The sequence below is a fragment of the Gymnogyps californianus genome, chromosome 21 (assembly GCF_018139145.2).
Source record: "Gymnogyps californianus isolate 813 chromosome 21, ASM1813914v2, whole genome shotgun sequence".
In the NCBI taxonomy this organism is placed as follows: Eukaryota; Metazoa; Chordata; class Aves; order Accipitriformes; family Cathartidae; genus Gymnogyps; species Gymnogyps californianus.
The window spans coordinates 8183985-8200660 of NC_059491.1; the positions used below are offsets into that span (position 1 = coordinate 8183985).

The 16676-nt window shown below is 52.6% G+C and overlaps 1 protein-coding gene across 1 annotated transcript in view; it reads right to left on the reverse strand.

Annotated features, from left to right (window-relative positions):
- Positions 1 to 4364: 4364 nt before the first annotated feature.
- Positions 4365 to 16676, reverse strand: part of SPEN (spen family transcriptional repressor) — a 70169-nt gene continuing 57857 nt past the window's right edge. Inside the window, 5 exon segments of the mRNA XM_050909466.1 lie at positions 4365 to 4563; positions 5337 to 5495; positions 6044 to 6238; positions 7143 to 7556; positions 8122 to 16051. Coding sequence (XP_050765423.1) covers positions 4432 to 4563; positions 5337 to 5495; positions 6044 to 6238; positions 7143 to 7556; positions 8122 to 16051 — 8830 coding nt within the window. The 3' untranslated portion in view covers positions 4365 to 4431.

Sequence of the window (16676 nt, forward strand, 5' to 3'; positions counted from 1 at the left end):
CTGTACGTACAACTGTCCGTCTGTCTGGACGTACACGTGTCCGCGTGTCCGGCTGGACGTACCACTGGACACACAGACACAGAACTCCTCCTCCTGGCGTAAATGCCCTAAAAATGGACTTTTAGCCCAAAGGCCCTGCTCCAAAAACCAGCAATTTCACACCCCTGCCCCACCCCCCGCACACCCCTGCCCCGCCCCTGCCCCACCCCCCGCACACCCCTCCCCCACCCCCCATTCGTGGGCAGGAGCAGACACCCCCCCCCCAGCATCCGTGTGTCTGTGCCCTGTCCGTGTGTCCATGCCCATGCTGGAGGGGGTTCCAGACACACAGGTGGGGGGGCAAAGGGTCTGATCCTGCCCAGGAGTGGGCGTGGGGAGGGCGGGGCAGGGGTGTGAGGGGGGCGGGGCAGGGGCGGGGCAGGGGTGTGAAATTGCTGGTTTTTGGAGCAGGGCCTTTGGGGCAAAAAGTCCATTTTCAGGGCATTTATGCTGGGGGGAGGAGACATGTGTCTGGCTGGGCGGGCATCTGTCCGGCTGGACGTACAACAGTCCATGTGCCTGGCTGTACGTACAACTGTCCGTCTGTCTGGACGTGCAACTGTCCGTGTGTCCAGCTGGATGTACCACTGGACACACAGACACAGAACTCCACCCTCTCGCATAAATGCCCTAAAAATGGACTTTTTGCCCCAAAGGCCCCGCTCCGAAAACCAGCACTTTCACACCCCCGCCCCACCCCTGCCCCACCCCCCTCACACCCCTGCCCCACCCTCCCCACTCCCACTCCTGGGCAAGATCAGACCCTTTGAGCCCCCCCCCCCCCCCCAGCATCCATGTGTCCGTCTGTCCGTGCCCTGTCCGTGTGTCTGGAGCCAGGGTTGGGCCTGAACCAGCCTCGGTGTGGGATGACGGACACACGGACGAGGGCCACGCACAGACGGATGCTGGGGGCCCAAGGGGCTGATCCTGCCCATGAGTGACCCCAAGGGGCTCAGGGAGGGTGGAGCAGGGGTGTGAGCAGGGCGGGGCAGGGGTGTGAGGGGGGCGGGGCAGGGGCGGGGCGGGGGTGTGAAAGTGCTGGTTTTTGGAGTGGGGCTTTTGGGGCAAAAAGTCCATTTTTAGGGCATTTATGTGAGGGGGAGGAGAAGGTGAGTGTCCAGCTGGGCGGGCATCTGTCCGTCTGTCCAGCTGGATGTACAAGTGTCCGTCCGGCTGTACATACAACGGTCCATGTGTCCGGCTGGACGTACAACTGTCCGTCTGTCTGGACGCGCAACTGTCCGTGAGTCCAGCCAGCCGTGTACTCGTCCGTGTGTGTCCGGCTGGACGTACAACCGTCTGTGTGTCCGGCTGGACGTACCACTGGACACGCGGATACGTGTACGTACAGCCGGACAGACGCCCGCCCAGCCGGACACATCTCTCCACCCCCTGGCATAAATGCCCTAAAAATGGACTTTTAGCCCAAAGGCCCTGCTCCGAAAACCAGCAATTTCACACCCCCGCCCCACCCCCGCACACCCCTGCCCCGCCCCTGCCCCGCCCCCCTCACACCCCTCCCCCACCCCCCACTCGTGGGCAGGAGCAGGATTCCCCCCCAGCATCCATGTGTCTGTGCCCTGTCCGTGTGTCTGTCCCCATGCCAAGGCTGGAGGGGGTTCAGGCCCAACCCTGGCTCCAGACACACGGATGGGGCACGGACACACGGACAGGGGGTGGGGGGGGTAAAGGCTCTCATCCTGCCCACGAGTGGGAGTGGGGAGGGCGGGGCAGGGGTGTGAGGGGGGTGGGGCAGGGGCGGGGCGGGGGTGTGAAATTGCTGGTTTTCGGAGCAGGGCCTTTGGGGCTAAAAGTCCATTTTTTAGGGCATTTACGCCAGGAGGAGGAGGAGGCGAGTGTCCGGCTGGGCGGGCGTCTGTCCAGCTGGACGGAGAAGTGTCCATCTGTCCGGCTGCGCAAGTGTCCGTGTGTCCAGCTGGATGCGCACCCGTCCGTCTGTCCATCGGCGTGTCCGACCTTCCATGCCTCCTCCATACAAGTGTCTGTCTGTCCGGCTGGACGTGCAACCCCTGCTCTACCCCACCCCCACCCCCACCCCCCCGAGCCCCCCAACCCCCCCACTGCCCCGGGTGGGGTAACAGCGGGGTGGGGACAGACGCATGGATGGGTGCATGGCCGGATGGACACACGGACAGTGGCAGATCCAGCTGGACACATGGACAGCTGCCCGTCCAACCCTCCCCTGGGACAAACCCCACAAAAATGGACTTTTTACCCCAAAAGCTCTGCTCTGAAAAGCAGCAGTTTCACGCCCCTCCCCCGCACCCCACTCATGGGCAGGATCGGGCCCTTTACACCCCCCCTCCCTCCATCTGTCTGTCTGTCCATCCCTCCCATCTCCATCCCACCCCCCCGGGGCACTGGGGGTCCCCTGGGGGGTGGCCCCGACCGAGCCCTCACCCCCCTGCCTTGATCCTGGGCCGCCAGCAGCACCTTTTTATCCCTTTTTTAACCCAAAACGAGCCCTCCTCCCCCTCCAGCCCCGCTCCCCCTCAGCACAGGGGTGGGGGGCGAGGGTCTCCCCTCTTTTCAACCCCAACCCCCCGCTGGCTGCTCTGGTGGGGTCCAGCCCCCCAACTTTTCTCCTAAATCACCTTTTTTACCCTATCTTCTTGATTTTTAACCCATTTAGCACCACCACCGGTGTTTCGGTAGCTCCCACCGGCTCCTGGCGCCGCTTCCCTCCTGCGCCAGAGCCCGGCGCGCTTTTGGGTGGAAAAGCGGTGAAAAACGTGAATTCCGGCTCTTGTTTTTTTAAAGGACGGTGAACATCAAAACTCAGGGATTTTTTTTTTGCAAGTCGTCGGCGCGTATTGAAATTAAGAGCGGGCAAAAAAAAATTCCAACTTCGGTTTCCAACAAATATTTACAGCACGCAAGGGAAAACAAACAGAGATTTGATTTACTCGAAAAGTAATCTTTTTTTTTGTCCTTTTTTTTTTTTTTTAAATGAAAAGATCGGTGACGACTCCTGGGGGAGCCCCCAAACCTCCTTCAGTTCTTCCCCCCACCCCAACCCTGCCCCATCCCGGAGCGGCCGAGGGACGAGATCCGAGCGCCGAGGTGTTTTGTATTTTTTAATAAAGTTTGTAATCCAATGGACACACAAAACAAAACTGCGCTGAGGAAAAAAAAAAAACAAAACAAAAAAACAAAAAAACCGAAAAAACAAAAAACAGTTCCATAAATTAATAAGTGTTAGGGGAGGCGAGGGGGGGGGTTCGTCGAAAGTCTTTTGTACAAGTGTATAACACTTCCACAGCTCGTGAGACGAGGGGCGGGGGGCGAGGGGGGGTTTCGTCATGTTTAAATGAAGCGCACTTACAAATGAGTGACAATACAAAGTCTGAGTATGAAAATAAGATTTTCTCTGAAAACACATTTTTGGCACAGATTAAAAAAAAATGTATGTTGTGGGGATTTGATTTTTTTTTCTTTTTTTTTAAAGTCAGTATTATATATATTTATATATATTATATATATATTTATATATACACACACCCACTGAGTTCTGCATATCCCACCAGGAAGGAAAATAGCTCTCCCTTTTGTTTTTTTTTCTTTTTTTTGTTTTGTATTTTCTTTTTTTTTTTTTTTTTTCAGTGTAAACTGTACATCCCAGATGAAGAGAAGACGGCTGCAGCAGGGGCAAGTGGAGGAGAGGAAGGTTCACATCCAGAAAAAATAAAACCAAAAGGAAAAAAAAAAAAAAAAAAAAAAAAGAAGAAAAACCAACCAAAAAAAAACCAAAGGGAAAAAAAAAAAACAACCAAAACAACCAACCAACGAAATAAAATAAAAAAGATAAATGTGTGAAATGATCCTTGACCCACAAATTTCAGCAGAAGTCCCCAGGTCCTGCGTTTAAGTCCACGGCGCGTGTTAATGTGTGTCAAGACATCCAGAACGTCACAGCGTGTCTCCAACTGTGCAAAGGTCCGAGTCACTAATTTAGTGCAAAGGCAGTTCAGGTTCTTTTTTATTTTTTTCCTTTTTTTTTTGTTAAAAAAAATAAGCCATCCTTTCTCTTTTCCCCAAAAGGAGGCACAGAAACCCAATACCAGTCCGCCTGCTGAGTGCATCAGTTGTCCGTAAGCTAAAGCAATATGTAAACATACAAGGTAGCGGAACCGCTACCCAGCAACAGTTTGATCGAGGCCGGTTAGGGCAGGAGGCTGGTAGTCTGGCAGCATTTTCTTGTTTCATTACTTTCTCTCTCTCTTTTTATTTATTTTTATTTTAAATTTTTTTTTTTTTGTGGTTGTTGTGGGCTCTTTTTTTTTTTTTTTTTTTTTTTTTTTTTTGCTGCAGGGCCTTGGAAAAAAAAAAAATTAAAAAATAAAAAAATAAAGTCAGTAACCGGTAAACAGCTCATACCGACGCGATGACAATCATCAGGTGAGGAGAGATGTTGGAGATGCTGGCGAGGAGGTCCGGGGCTAGGCGGGACAGGTGGCTTTCCGAAAATTCGCAGGGTGGGAAGATCTGCAGAACGTAGGCAGGCTGCGAGGGAGAAAAGAAAAGACAGATGAGCGACACAGCGGGGTGAGGGCTGGCCTAAAATGTTTTAAAATGGGACATTCGGATGATTTTTCGGGTGCTTCAAGGCTCGGAAACCGGCACACTTGTATAAAAATGGAGAGGCTGGTTCCCAAGGTGGGGAGTTTTTCCACACCAGGGACATAAGAGCTGGCTGGTTTTATTGCACAAGACAAAAAAATTCCCATAAATTATCATTTCAGCGGTGGCTCCGAGCGCCGATCGCTCATTCTGGGCTGTTTAACACCCAGGGAAGAGCTGAAATTTGATTCGATGCAGCGACACATCTGGAATAAATGCTCCACATCACCAAACCCAAACGTTTTGTATTTATGTGGCCAAGAGCAAGAAAACACCAGGTGTCCTGGAAAAATCAGGCTATGGTATGAGGAAGAAACGAGGACTCTACTTCCAACACAGAAAAAGAGCTGGAAAATGGGTTCGGTTCGTTTTCAGCCAAAGATGTAGGGCTGTGAACAAACTGAACATACGTTTGGGGTTGGTTTTTTTTTTTTTTGGCTTTGCAATTCATCTTCAGTAATTCTATCGATTACATCGGTGTGTTTTGATCGGTGATGTAAGAAGCCAGCACGGTGAACGCGGGGGTTTTCTTTTAATAATACAAAGAGGCAAGCTCAACTAGCATCTTAAGCAAAGACCTGGGGTGGAAGGCCGTACGTCCCATCATCTATCGATTTAGTTTATCTACGGCGTTTCAGGGCTTTCCCTGCCAATACCTGATTAGAGCCGGGGTTGGGAACGTTGATGATTCCTGCAGCTTGCTTAGCCTGCAGGTAGCTGATGAACGCAGCCTTAAGTGACTCAGTCTGATTCACTACGTCTTCCTGGTCTCGGCCGCAAGGCAAGGCCAGTAATAGGCAGTAATCGCTCTCCACCTGGAAAGAAAACACAGTAATTAAGTCAAACGTTTGCTGGGAACAGGCCCGTTCCTGACATACGTTCATTATCCGCGGTGGAAAATCCTCTCTCTGAACTCCTTCCAAGTTACAAAAGACTCGCTGAAAGCTCGGCCAGCCTAGGAGATGGTGAAAAGGACTGAGAACTACTGATTTCCACGGCCGTCTGAATTCCATTTTCCACCTTACTCAGCCGTGTTGGAGCCAGCAGGAATTTGTTCCAGGGCTGAGGGACGGGTGACTTCAAAGGTTTCCCAACTCCGCCATTCCCTTTTCTATGAACGCAGAGTAATACCTATTGCTCAGCCCTTGCAATCCGTATTTCACGCTCACCGGGACGAAGGAACCGCACAGCTATTACCAGAATCCCAAAATAACGCGACGCAAGCAACGAGAGCCGAAGTTTCTGGGAGAAGCGGTGGGGTTTTTTTTTTTGGTTACACGGCTGGTAAGAACAGCCCAGCTTTCAGCACGCAGGTATTTAGCTCTTCCCAAAGACGCATCCTCACCCCGTCCCGACCCCTCACCATCATTCTGCGCGCGACGCCTTCCAGCTGCGAAGCCTCCAGTCGCATGCGCTGAGCGATTCTCAGCGGCGGTCCTCCCTCTGGCGCCGGCAGGGATCGGTGTGCCAAGACGTTATTACCGGAGACGAAGTGGAGCTGAACAGCGGCCGTGTCGTTTTTTAGAGCCAAAAGGCCCTGCCAGACAATGGGGTATTTCTGGAAGGAAAGGGAGAAGAACTATTAAACGCAAACGAAGGAGAGGGGGATCTTAAATCCCGTCCGAGCTGCTCGTTTGCCTCTGGTACTTTCACAGGCAATTAAGACATCAGCGCTTTGCTTTAAGGACTCGGTACAGATGTAACATCGCCCCTCGGACACGCCGGTCCGGGCTTGGGTCCTGCTGAATCAGTAATGCAGTCCTTTTTCTTCCAGCTGGCTAAGACGCCTGGGTGGCTCCCTGCATCGTAACATCAGAGCGCTTCCCAATCTTTCAGCCTCCCACGCAGCACGAGGCAGAGCGGGGCTGTTACCAAACGCTATTTTCTCTTTTACAAACGGGAGAATTGAGAAACAGCAGCAGCAGGAAAAGTTGCTCAAGGTTATACGGGAAATACTCGGCGCTGAACGCAACTCTTGGTTCCTCGTCGGTGCCTGTTCCTCACCATCTCCCTCCTCTTTCCTCAGTCTCCAGGCTTCGGGAAGGTGTTTTTTGTCTTTTTCTTTAAATTAAATACAACACCACTCCTTCCTGCCCATGAAAAAAACCTTTCCAAGAAACAGCTGACTGTAAAAATGATGCAGCACTGCCCGCCTGAGCCTGCAGGCTGTCTGAAACAATAACGAGAGACAGGGGCTGCTCTGCATTACCAGCACCTTATCTAGAGACTCTAGGAAACGCCACGTAAACATGAACACGGCATGGTAAAATTCACCGGGGACAGAAACAGCCCGGAAAGCAGACAGACCATCGATCGCCTTCTCCGCATCTGAAGCATTCAATGCAAGAGAGGTCAGATTTTGGTGCCGCAGGTGAGACGAGCTGTGCAGAACCCGATTATTTCTCCCCGGATGAGGAGCACGAGGCTACTCGGCCAAGAGAAGACGACGGAGCGATACTTACTGTCAGCAGCTGAACCATATCCACAGGTCTCTGCGAAACGGGGTGAGGAGACGGCTCTTGTTTGAGAGCGGACTGGGGCTCGGGGCGATTGAGGGGCAGCCCCGGCGGAGCCCCGGGACCCGATGTCGTGGGGATAAACATGGATTGCTTGGGAACCGCCTGGGGTTGGTGCGGTGACGGAAGCTCCTGTTTCATCGAAATGGCAACGGGCGAAGGGTAGGAGGTCTGGCCCGTGTCCGCTTGTGCCCTCTGAAGGTGGACGTGAGGGTCTATCTGTGCCGCATGCCTATTTACAGTGGGGTGGTGACTCTGTTCGGGTCCTGCTGCCGGCGGGCCCTTGGGATCCTGGGGGATCTGAGGAGTCTTGCTGCGTACTGGCTGGCTGGGGTGCGAGTGTTCGCCCTCCGGCAGACCCTGGGAAGCAGGCGACGGGGGGAAAAAGGAAAGATTTTAGGCTGCGGGCATATCAGAACTCGTTAATACGATAAGGCTGCCAGGACAACCATCAGATCGCTGGCGGAGAAATCTGTGTCTCCACGCCACAGCACCAGCCCTGCTGCCGGTCCCCGCCTTCCAAGGCCACCCCACCAAGCCTCTCACACCCGAGAGCCGAAACCACATCCCCTGAATCCTGCCCCAAGCCCATCCGTAGCCACGCCATCCATCCGAGGATGTCTGACCTTCCCCTGACACCTCTACGTCTAGAAACCTGTAGGCAGCTTCGCACCTTCTGGTTTGAGTCCTAGAGTAGTTAAGAAAACGGGTTATTTTAGCTTCCTCTAACGCTGAGCAGCGTTCAAACCCCATTTGCCAAACAAATACAGCTCCTCTTGTGCTATGAACTTAAGAAGGGCTTGGAGACTATCCACAGAGAGCTAAACTCAGCTCCTGTGGCCACGCAGAGCCGCGCCCGGGCTGTAATTAGCTCGAAGCGCTCCAGATTTCAGCTAGAAGGAGAAGAAAGGGTTTTATTTCTCACCTGAGATGGGGTCATGCTCCGGGAAGGCAGCCCGATTGGCGAGGCACCCGGGAACTGAGGATGCCCGAGCTGTGCCGCCGTATGGTAATTCCTCATGTCGCCGTACACAGACCGATAATCGTGAAAGGAGCTCCCCGCGGGGTGCATGATCTGTACCCCGTGCGGTACCACCACCGGCTGCGTCAAAGGCAGTCCAGGCAGCTGGCTGCTGGAGGGGACGCTGAGGAGCCGGGGCTCGCTGTGAGGAGAGTGTGCCATCTTGCCTTCGGAGGATTTTGGCGTCTCTTTTCCGGGCTGCGGGGTCTTACTGACGGGGGGAGTTTTCACAGCCCCTTCAGGCGTTCGGGATTGTCTCGTTTCCGAGTGGTGCTCGCCCACGGCGGCCATGTGCGGGTGCATGATCATCCTGACGTCGCGGGGGACGTTGTACTGGTCGAGCCTGATGCTCGTGGGGTGCATGCGGTAATCCGGCTGCATCACCAGCACGTCGGACTGAACGGGGGCTGGTCCTCGGCACACCGTGGTGTGGTGGTAATGCATCTCCTCCTCGGGGGGATGCTGAGAAGACAGAGGAGGCATGACTATGTCCCGTATCGGAGCTGGCTGGGGCGTGCTGGATCGCTGAGGTTTGATCTCTATCTGGGGTTGCAGAGCAGCTCTGGGGGAGTGGAGCGCTTCCGGGCGGATGCCGTAAGGGATGCCGGAGAGAGGAGGGGTATTCATCCTCACCTCGCCTTGGGACAGATGGCCCAAGGACACAGTCTGTGTTACGCTGTGAGGGGGCATGATAACAGATTGCTCGGGATGCATGCTGGATATGTACTGAGGAACGGGAATTCCCGGCGCCAGCATGACAGGGGTACTGCTCGATAAAGCCGGAGACGAGGTACTGCCGGGATGACAAGCCCGGGGGAACGGCGACGGCGAGTGCCCGCTAGTACGCGGCGAGTGCGGCTCCTGTTTGGTGACCCCCAAGTGGGAAATAGCCCGGTCGGTTGGGGTGCTGGGTCCCGAGCTGACGTGGTTTGCTTCCGAATGCATTTTCCCAGAGAGGGAAGGGTGGTGAGGACTGACTCCAGGACTCAAGTTGGAGGGTTGCAGAGTCTTGGTCTCCACTTTTAGAGCAGCTGGATCGGACAGTTTTTTGTTCACAACCATCTGGTTGTGGACGAGTACGGGGGGAGTGTTTACAGTCTGCGTGAGGACTTTACCAGCCTGAGACGCTGGAGTCTGGACAGAAAGGTGGGACGAGTCGGACTTCTCCAGCGCAGTGCGCTCTTGTTTAACGGAGGAGATGACGGGCGACGTATTATAAGGTTGTGTTCCTAGTACCAAAGAAGAATGGGTGGAAACAGTCCCGTAGCCCGCCGAGGTCTGGGCGCCTTTCGGCGTCGGCTGAGATGGCGTGATAGGTTCCTGTTTAATCTGAGACTTGGATACAGACTGCTGAAACTCTATGTCGACAGCGCTGGCTGGGGGAATCTGGCTGATCTTGGCACTAATTCGCTGAGGGCCTTCCGTCTTCTGCCCCGAGTAACTCAGAAGCACTACGCCTTCCGAGGTGTTCACCCGCAGCCCCGGACTGGACCCAGTCTCTACAGGCCTCTCCTCGATAATAGACATCGATCCCGGATGAAACCGACTGTTATCGTTTGTGCTTGACCTCTGCTTAAATTTCGGTGAGGGGGCGTTGACGAGACACGTCTGGGTTTGGGGAGCTTGCTTCACCAAGGTGATCCTCGGAGCCTCCTCCAGATCCACGCTGTGGGGCATCCTGCTTATAACAGAAGTGGCTTTGGGAGCAATCACGGTACTTATCTTTTCCTTCTCGCTGAACACCGGTGCTTCGGCCACCGGCGGGTCCAAGGCGTTGGTGACGGGAACTGCCGGCTTCTCCTCCGAAACCGGCTTTATGGCCTCCACCGCGGGGTGGAGGGGTGCATCCTCCAAACAAGGTGCGCTCACCGGCTCGGCGTGCGTCGTCGTCACGTGTGTGGAGGTTATGCTCGTCGCCGAGACATACTTGGGCTCCATGAGTATCTTCCTCAAAGTGCTGGAGTTTGTATCGATATCCGACGCCTTCGTGTCCGGTGGGAGAGCGGGCGGGGGCGTGGAACGGGCACGGGGTTCCTCGTGCCTTACCATCCACTCCGGCACCTTGGCAGCGCCGGAGTGAAGGGGGACGATCGCGGCGGGCACCGGGGTGGGCAGCTTGGCCGCTGCCGAAGGGACGGCAGGCAGGGCTGCATTTGGGGCGCTCGGCGGCGTGATGGGCGCGTTCTCCATGGGCGACCGTATCTTGAACCCGCTCTGACTCCCCTCGTCGAGGGGAACTGGCGGGGCGGCCAGGTCCAGAGGAGCCGGAGCGGGTGCTTTCGGAGAGGTGCTGCTCTCAGCGACAGCTTCGTGTGCGGCCACGACGTCAGCGGCTGCAGCCTTGCTGGCGTCGGAAACGCTTGGCTCCACGGAAGCCTGAGCCGCGGTTTTAGTTTGCTTTTCCTCCTTTGAGGCTTCTTCGGGTTTTGCCTTTACTTCGTTGGCGGGGGGCGACTTGCTCTGCACCCTCTCCGGCTCGAAGGCGTTGACTTCAGCGGCGTCGCCCTTTCTGCCCGTGCTCCTTTTGCGTCTCTGCCGCGTGGTTTTCTGACGGCCCTTTTCCTTCCGAGCAACTTCAGCCTCCTGCAAGGTCTCGGCCTCCTGCGCAGAGTTGGAAGATTCGCTGAAGCTGACTTCGGCCTCCTTGCTCTCCGTCTCTACTGAGGGGGCAGAGCTGGGAACCGGCTGCACCGTGGGCTCGACGGCAGCCTCATTTTCTAGGATATTATTCACTGCCTGATCAGTCTCAGGCTCCATCTCCTCCCGAGGCGACGGTAACACCAAGGGCTCTGCGGGGATTTCAGCTTCCGATTCAGCGGGATACGTCGGGGGCGCAGGAAAGCTTTCCGTCTCCCCAGAAATATCATTGATGATGGAGCCGATGGCCGCTGCCAGCTCCGTTTCACTAGCCTGGTGCGCAGGTTTATCTCCCTCCTCCTCCTGACGAACTTCAGGCACATCTGCCGTCGGCTCTTTGTAGGCAGCAATCGACGGAGGAGTTTCGGTGAGTTTTGCAATATTCTCCACGGCCTGCTCGAGTTCAATCTGTTTTGCTAACTGGGCAGCCTCGGGGGACTGCTTTGGTTCCCGCATCACCTCTTTTTCTGTTTCTGGGAATGAATCTTCTGCCTCATTCTTAGCAAAATGGGGTGGCAAGATGTCCTCTTTTTGGGGGCTCTTCATTTTGGCCGGCGACACTGCCACCGGCTCTGCCTCCTCCTCAGTCGGCCGTAAGGCACCCTTGACTTCGTCCACGTTGAGGCGTATTTCTACATTTTTGAGACAGACGGATGCTTTATCTACGACTGTTTTGGTATTTTTATACCTTCCCCTTTTGGATTTTGTAACCTTCTCTGGCACCGGCTTCTTCTCAATGATCTCAACCGTGGGGATTTCTAGCTGGTTTTTCTCCACATCCAGTTCTTTCCTATCACGTTTCTGCTCGCTCACTGCCGGCTCTTTCTCAGTGGCTTTTGCTTTATTGTTGGTGTCACCGACGATCGATTCCTGACCGCTTCGTTCAGCAGCATCTTCAGATTCAGCCGAGGTATCGGCTTTCGGTTCGCTCTTCCCTTTCTTCCCCTGTTGGCTGGTAGCAGCTGATGTGTGACTGTGTGTTAGCTTCTGGGATCTAGGAGACCTCCAACCTTCCGCAGGCTTCGGAGCTTCCGCAGCATCTTTAGTTTCAGCCTCCTCTGCCTCTTGCTGTACCGGTTCTGTCTTTATTGGAGAGATGTCCTCCTCCGGCTTACGGCGGGTTTTCGGAGGTCTTCCCCTCCGCGGGGTCGTAGGAACGGTTGTCACCGTTTCCTGCGGTTCCTTTTCCCCTCTCTTCCTTGTCGATCTAGTGACCTCCGCAGAGTCCTTCACCGGAGATGGGCCTTCATTGTCCCCTGTGGTAGCGTAGACTGACCTTACGTTTCTGCGCCTAGTCCGGCCTATTGGCAAGCTCGGCTCCACGTTTTCCGGCTCTGCAGCAGAACTCGGGGATTTAGCAGCGTTCCTCAAAACCTTCTCCGCTTCCACTTTCAATTCGGAAAGCTTCTGCGTCTCCCCACGAGGAGAGCTCGACCTTTTGAGTTTTTCACGGTCAATTCTTTCGCTCTTCCTCGTGACGGGCTTTTCCGTCACGTTAGCTGCAGCCGATTGCACGGGAGTCTTGGAGCGTTTACTCTTGTAGGACTTTTTATCTTTTACAACAACCGGAGGTTCCACTTCCATATCATTGTCAGAAACGGGTGGCAGGACCTCAGCAGCCGCCTCCACCTTTTGACTCGCACTAGCATCAGCGTTGGCAGAAGGCGGAGGATTTTCTTCTTTAGGTTCGGCAGCCTCATCGGACTTCTGAACTAGCTTGGGCGGAGGGGGAATCAACTGGGCAGCTTCAGGTTCTGGTTCTACGCTGACGTCTGCTCGGGAATAGGAAGATCCGGGAGTAGGAGGCTTCGTATCCAAGTACGAAGGATGCTCTGTTGCCACAGCATCTTCCTCTGGTGCCAGGGTTGTAGCAACAACTTCTTTACTAGCTTCTACGACTGGCGGGGGTTCAGTTTGCTCGGGTGGTTCAATTTTGACAGGAGCAGCAAGTTCAGGAAAAGGTTTTTGTTCCTCCGCTGCAGAAGCAGGTTCAGACGGTTTTTCTTCTTTTACAGAAGCCGTTTCCACCACTACCTTTTCGTTTGCTACCTTCTCAGAAGCAACCGGTGCTGGTTCCTGTGGTAGGACAGCGACCGAAGAGGGACCAACCACCGAGGAAGTTTTGTGTTCTGGTTCTTTACTATCAGGAACCGTTTCTGGTGTTTTCGGCCGGTTTTCTTTATCTTCCTGTTTTTCCACTTCTTTTGGTTTCTGATCTTTCTCCTTTTCTTTCTGCTGCATTCGCGTCAGTTCAATAAATCTACTGTGGAAGAGAACCACCGGTTCTTGCACCAAATCGGCCGCGCTGTTAGTCCCATCGGAGGAAGACTGTCTCCCGTACAATCGACCAGAAATGAAGTCGAGATCATCGTCTTTTCTCTCTAAATGCTGCAGGCGCTTGGAGTCCTGTTCAAAGATCGAACTATGCAAAAACCGAGAAGCGAACAGTTCCTGTCGCTCTTGTTCCTCCTCTTTATGATCTTCTTTCTTATCATCCAGTTTTCCACCTTCTGAATCAGTCCTGATTTTTTTCTTTTTCATATACCAAGACGGAATAGGTCTCGGAGCTGAGTCAACCTTCTCTTTGTCTTTATTGTTTCTAAAACTAGCAAATCTTGAATCCCAATCTAGAAAGGACCAGTTTTCTTCTCTGGACGAAGAGAGAGATTTAGCTCTTTCAAGCAAGGCCTTTGTGTCCGGTGTGATTGTCTTGTCCAACGCAAAAGAGTAAAATTTGTTTCTTTCCAAGGAACTTGACAGTCTTTCCTCCCTTTCACGTAACTTCTCTTCTCTGTCCCTTAATAAAAAAGACAACCTGGAACTCTCTAACAAGGACGAGGCTTTCGGGGAATGGGGCTTGTTTTCATTGTCATCATCCGAATCCGAAGGCACCTCCCCGGGTTCCAGGTCTCGGACAGACCGCTTGCGTATGCTGTCTCTTTTGACGATGCTGCTTGGAAAGCTGATATCAACTCTACCAGGCTCCTGCTTCACTTGTGTTTCCCACCTACTTGAGTCATCTTCAGAACTCAGTACGGATAGTTTTATTTTAGCCATTTCTGCCATCTGCTCCCTTCTGCTGGAATCGTAAGGATTAAATTTCAGCGAGTCCTCCCTCACAGTCATGTTGGAGTACGAAAGACCCTTTTCTTCTATTTTAGGTGACTCTTTGGTTTCCTTTAATGGCATTAGCCTCGGAGAATCGAGCGTGTCGTCATCTTCGTGGAAAGGGAAGTGTCTGATACTAGGGGAACAGGATGTCCTTTCAGAGTCCTCGCTCACCTGACGAGAACTTCTGTAGTTTCTTTCTCTTTTAGTGCTAATTTCAAAGTCAAACTGGTCAGTCTTTTTCCTTTTACTTGGCGGAGAGTCATCGGTGACGTCTTGCGGAGGTTTCCCCACCTCGTGGACCAAGCTCCGTCTTTCATATTCATCCACATCTTTCTTTGGACTGCCAAACTTCTCGGACTTCGCTATCTCCATTTCCAGCTGCTGTTTTAACCTGCGACTTTGCTCCATTTGTTTCCTGTAGCTTTGCGTGTGGTCGATGTCAATGCCGATTTTCTCCTCCGTATCAGTTGACTGAGGTTTCTCTTGGCCAAGTTTATGGTCAGGTGCGTCTTCAGGAAGACCAGAGTAATTCTTCCTTGCGTCCTCTCTCTCTGTTCCTTGGTCATCTAGTAGCTGTACCTGTTTATGCTGGGGTTTTACTGGATTCAGTTTTTTAGAAGAGAGTTCCTGAACTTCCACTGGTTCATCGGCTGCCTCCATTAGCCTCGCCTGCAGATCTAGGGTGGGACGCATGCCAATCCCGCCAACGTTAAGAGTCTCCGGAATTTCTTTGGGACTAGTAACAGGAATAAGTCTTTCCAGTTTGAGTTTTTTAGATTCCCTTTTAAGCATCTCCTTCCTCAGGGGTTTTCGCTCCAATTCTCCTTCCCTTAACATTGTCGATTCTCTAGACGAAGCCGTTGCATCAAGCTGCTTTTTCAAAACCACGCGTGCATCTTCCTCATCTTGGCTGCTTCTTTTTACTTCCAGTTTTTGCCTGTCAGGCTTCAGACTTGCATCGGCAAAACGTCTTTTACGAGCCTCCAACTTGTCTAAATCTACCGTGTTGGCCCCCTCAGAAGTTTGCTCTGTCTTCAAGTGCTTTTTGGGTTTCAGTTTTCCCTCCTTATCCACCACTTCTACGTGACTGGCAAGGGCTTTCTCTTTTTGTACCTTGGTTCTGACAGGTTCCAGTTTAGACTGATCAGACTTGGTTTGCTCAGCTTGAGATGTCTGTGTTTTTTGTTCAAGAAGCGGGGACTTCATAGTGTCATTATCAAGCTTTGCTCTCAGTTTCTCCAAAGCGGGCTGATCAATAACTTTCCCTTCCTTTTCTTTTACTCGGGTCAACACGACGCAGGGCATTAGTTCCAGGCGGTTTTTAGCTGTCCCTTCTTTGTCACCTCTCTCTTTACTTTGTTTACTGTTGCCCTTCAATTTTTCAGGGCTGGGCTCTCTCTCATTCTCTTGATCTGTTTCAGAAGACTGAGAGCTGGGCGAATGGATTTTTGCTTTTCGTTTTTGCTTATCGGTTTTCTCCTTTTCTAGTTTTTCCGGCTTTTCCTTTCTCACCAAGCGTTTCTCCTTGTCGACTCTCTCCTGGTCGAAAGCACGCTCTTTTTCTGTTTTTTCGTTTTTTGCGTAACGTTCCACGCGGGCTTTGTCGAGCTTGTCGTATCGAGGAGGAGACAGAGAGCTGCAGCTGCCGCTGCGATCCGATGACCTGCTGTAAATCCTCCTCTCCGAATCACTCTGCAGCCTTTCCGATTGCGAGGGAGACGCTCCAGGGCTCTGCGGACGCCTGGAGTGCGTCGGACTCTGGCTCCGTTCAATCGGTCTCCGTTCGTGGTCTCTGTCCCGATCGGATTCGAACCGTTCCCTCTCCCTCTCCCTTTCCCGTTGCCTGTAACTGTACTCCCTTATGTCTTGCTCGTACGGATCGCCCCTGTAATCCCTGTACTCGCGTGGGTCGTCGTAGTATCGTGGGTCATAGTAGTCTCCTTGGTAGGGATCCCACTCTGCATAAAATTCCCTGCCTCGAGCTGGGTATTCTCGCCGAGGATCTTCAGGATACGTCCCTGGAGTCCGAACAGTCTCGTAGTAAGTACGATCAGGGGCATATTCGTACGATCCTCTTCTTTCATCTCTGCTAAATATACGAATAAACAGATTAGTTTTCCTTCTCAACCAACGTACTGCGTGACTACGTTCTTTGCTACATAGGGGAATCATTTTACGATAATTTCTTTATACGCGCATCAAGGCAAGTGTACGCAGCTGCATACAGAGATTTAACAACAATGAATCGGCGCGTAGTGGATTAAATGCTTTGTTAGCTTATCAAATACCGTATGCGGTTAATTGGTCATTTCGTGACAGCTCTGCTAAGTATCTTTTCACCACCCTCACTGCTTCATTTTTGCCAAATTCAAATATTGCATTAAATTAAGGTAAAACCTACACAGCACCTCTGCACCCACGTGCAGTCTGTCATGGTGAAGACCACCCCCACCTCAAGAACCTGAAACCTACCTCTTAAAACATCAGTCAAATCAAAATTCAAGGTTGGAACCTCTCCATTACTAAGCGGTAAAATGGTAAGAAGATTTCTTTCAAAATCCTAAACTCTGTAAGTGACCATGTAATTCCAAAATTAGCTCTCTCACTGCATGAGACATGCTGACGTTGCCTATTTACAGTAAGACCAAGTCAACAAAAAAAAATCAGGTTGTTTATGAGATCAGGTGAATTCATGGGAAGCATTCAGCAAA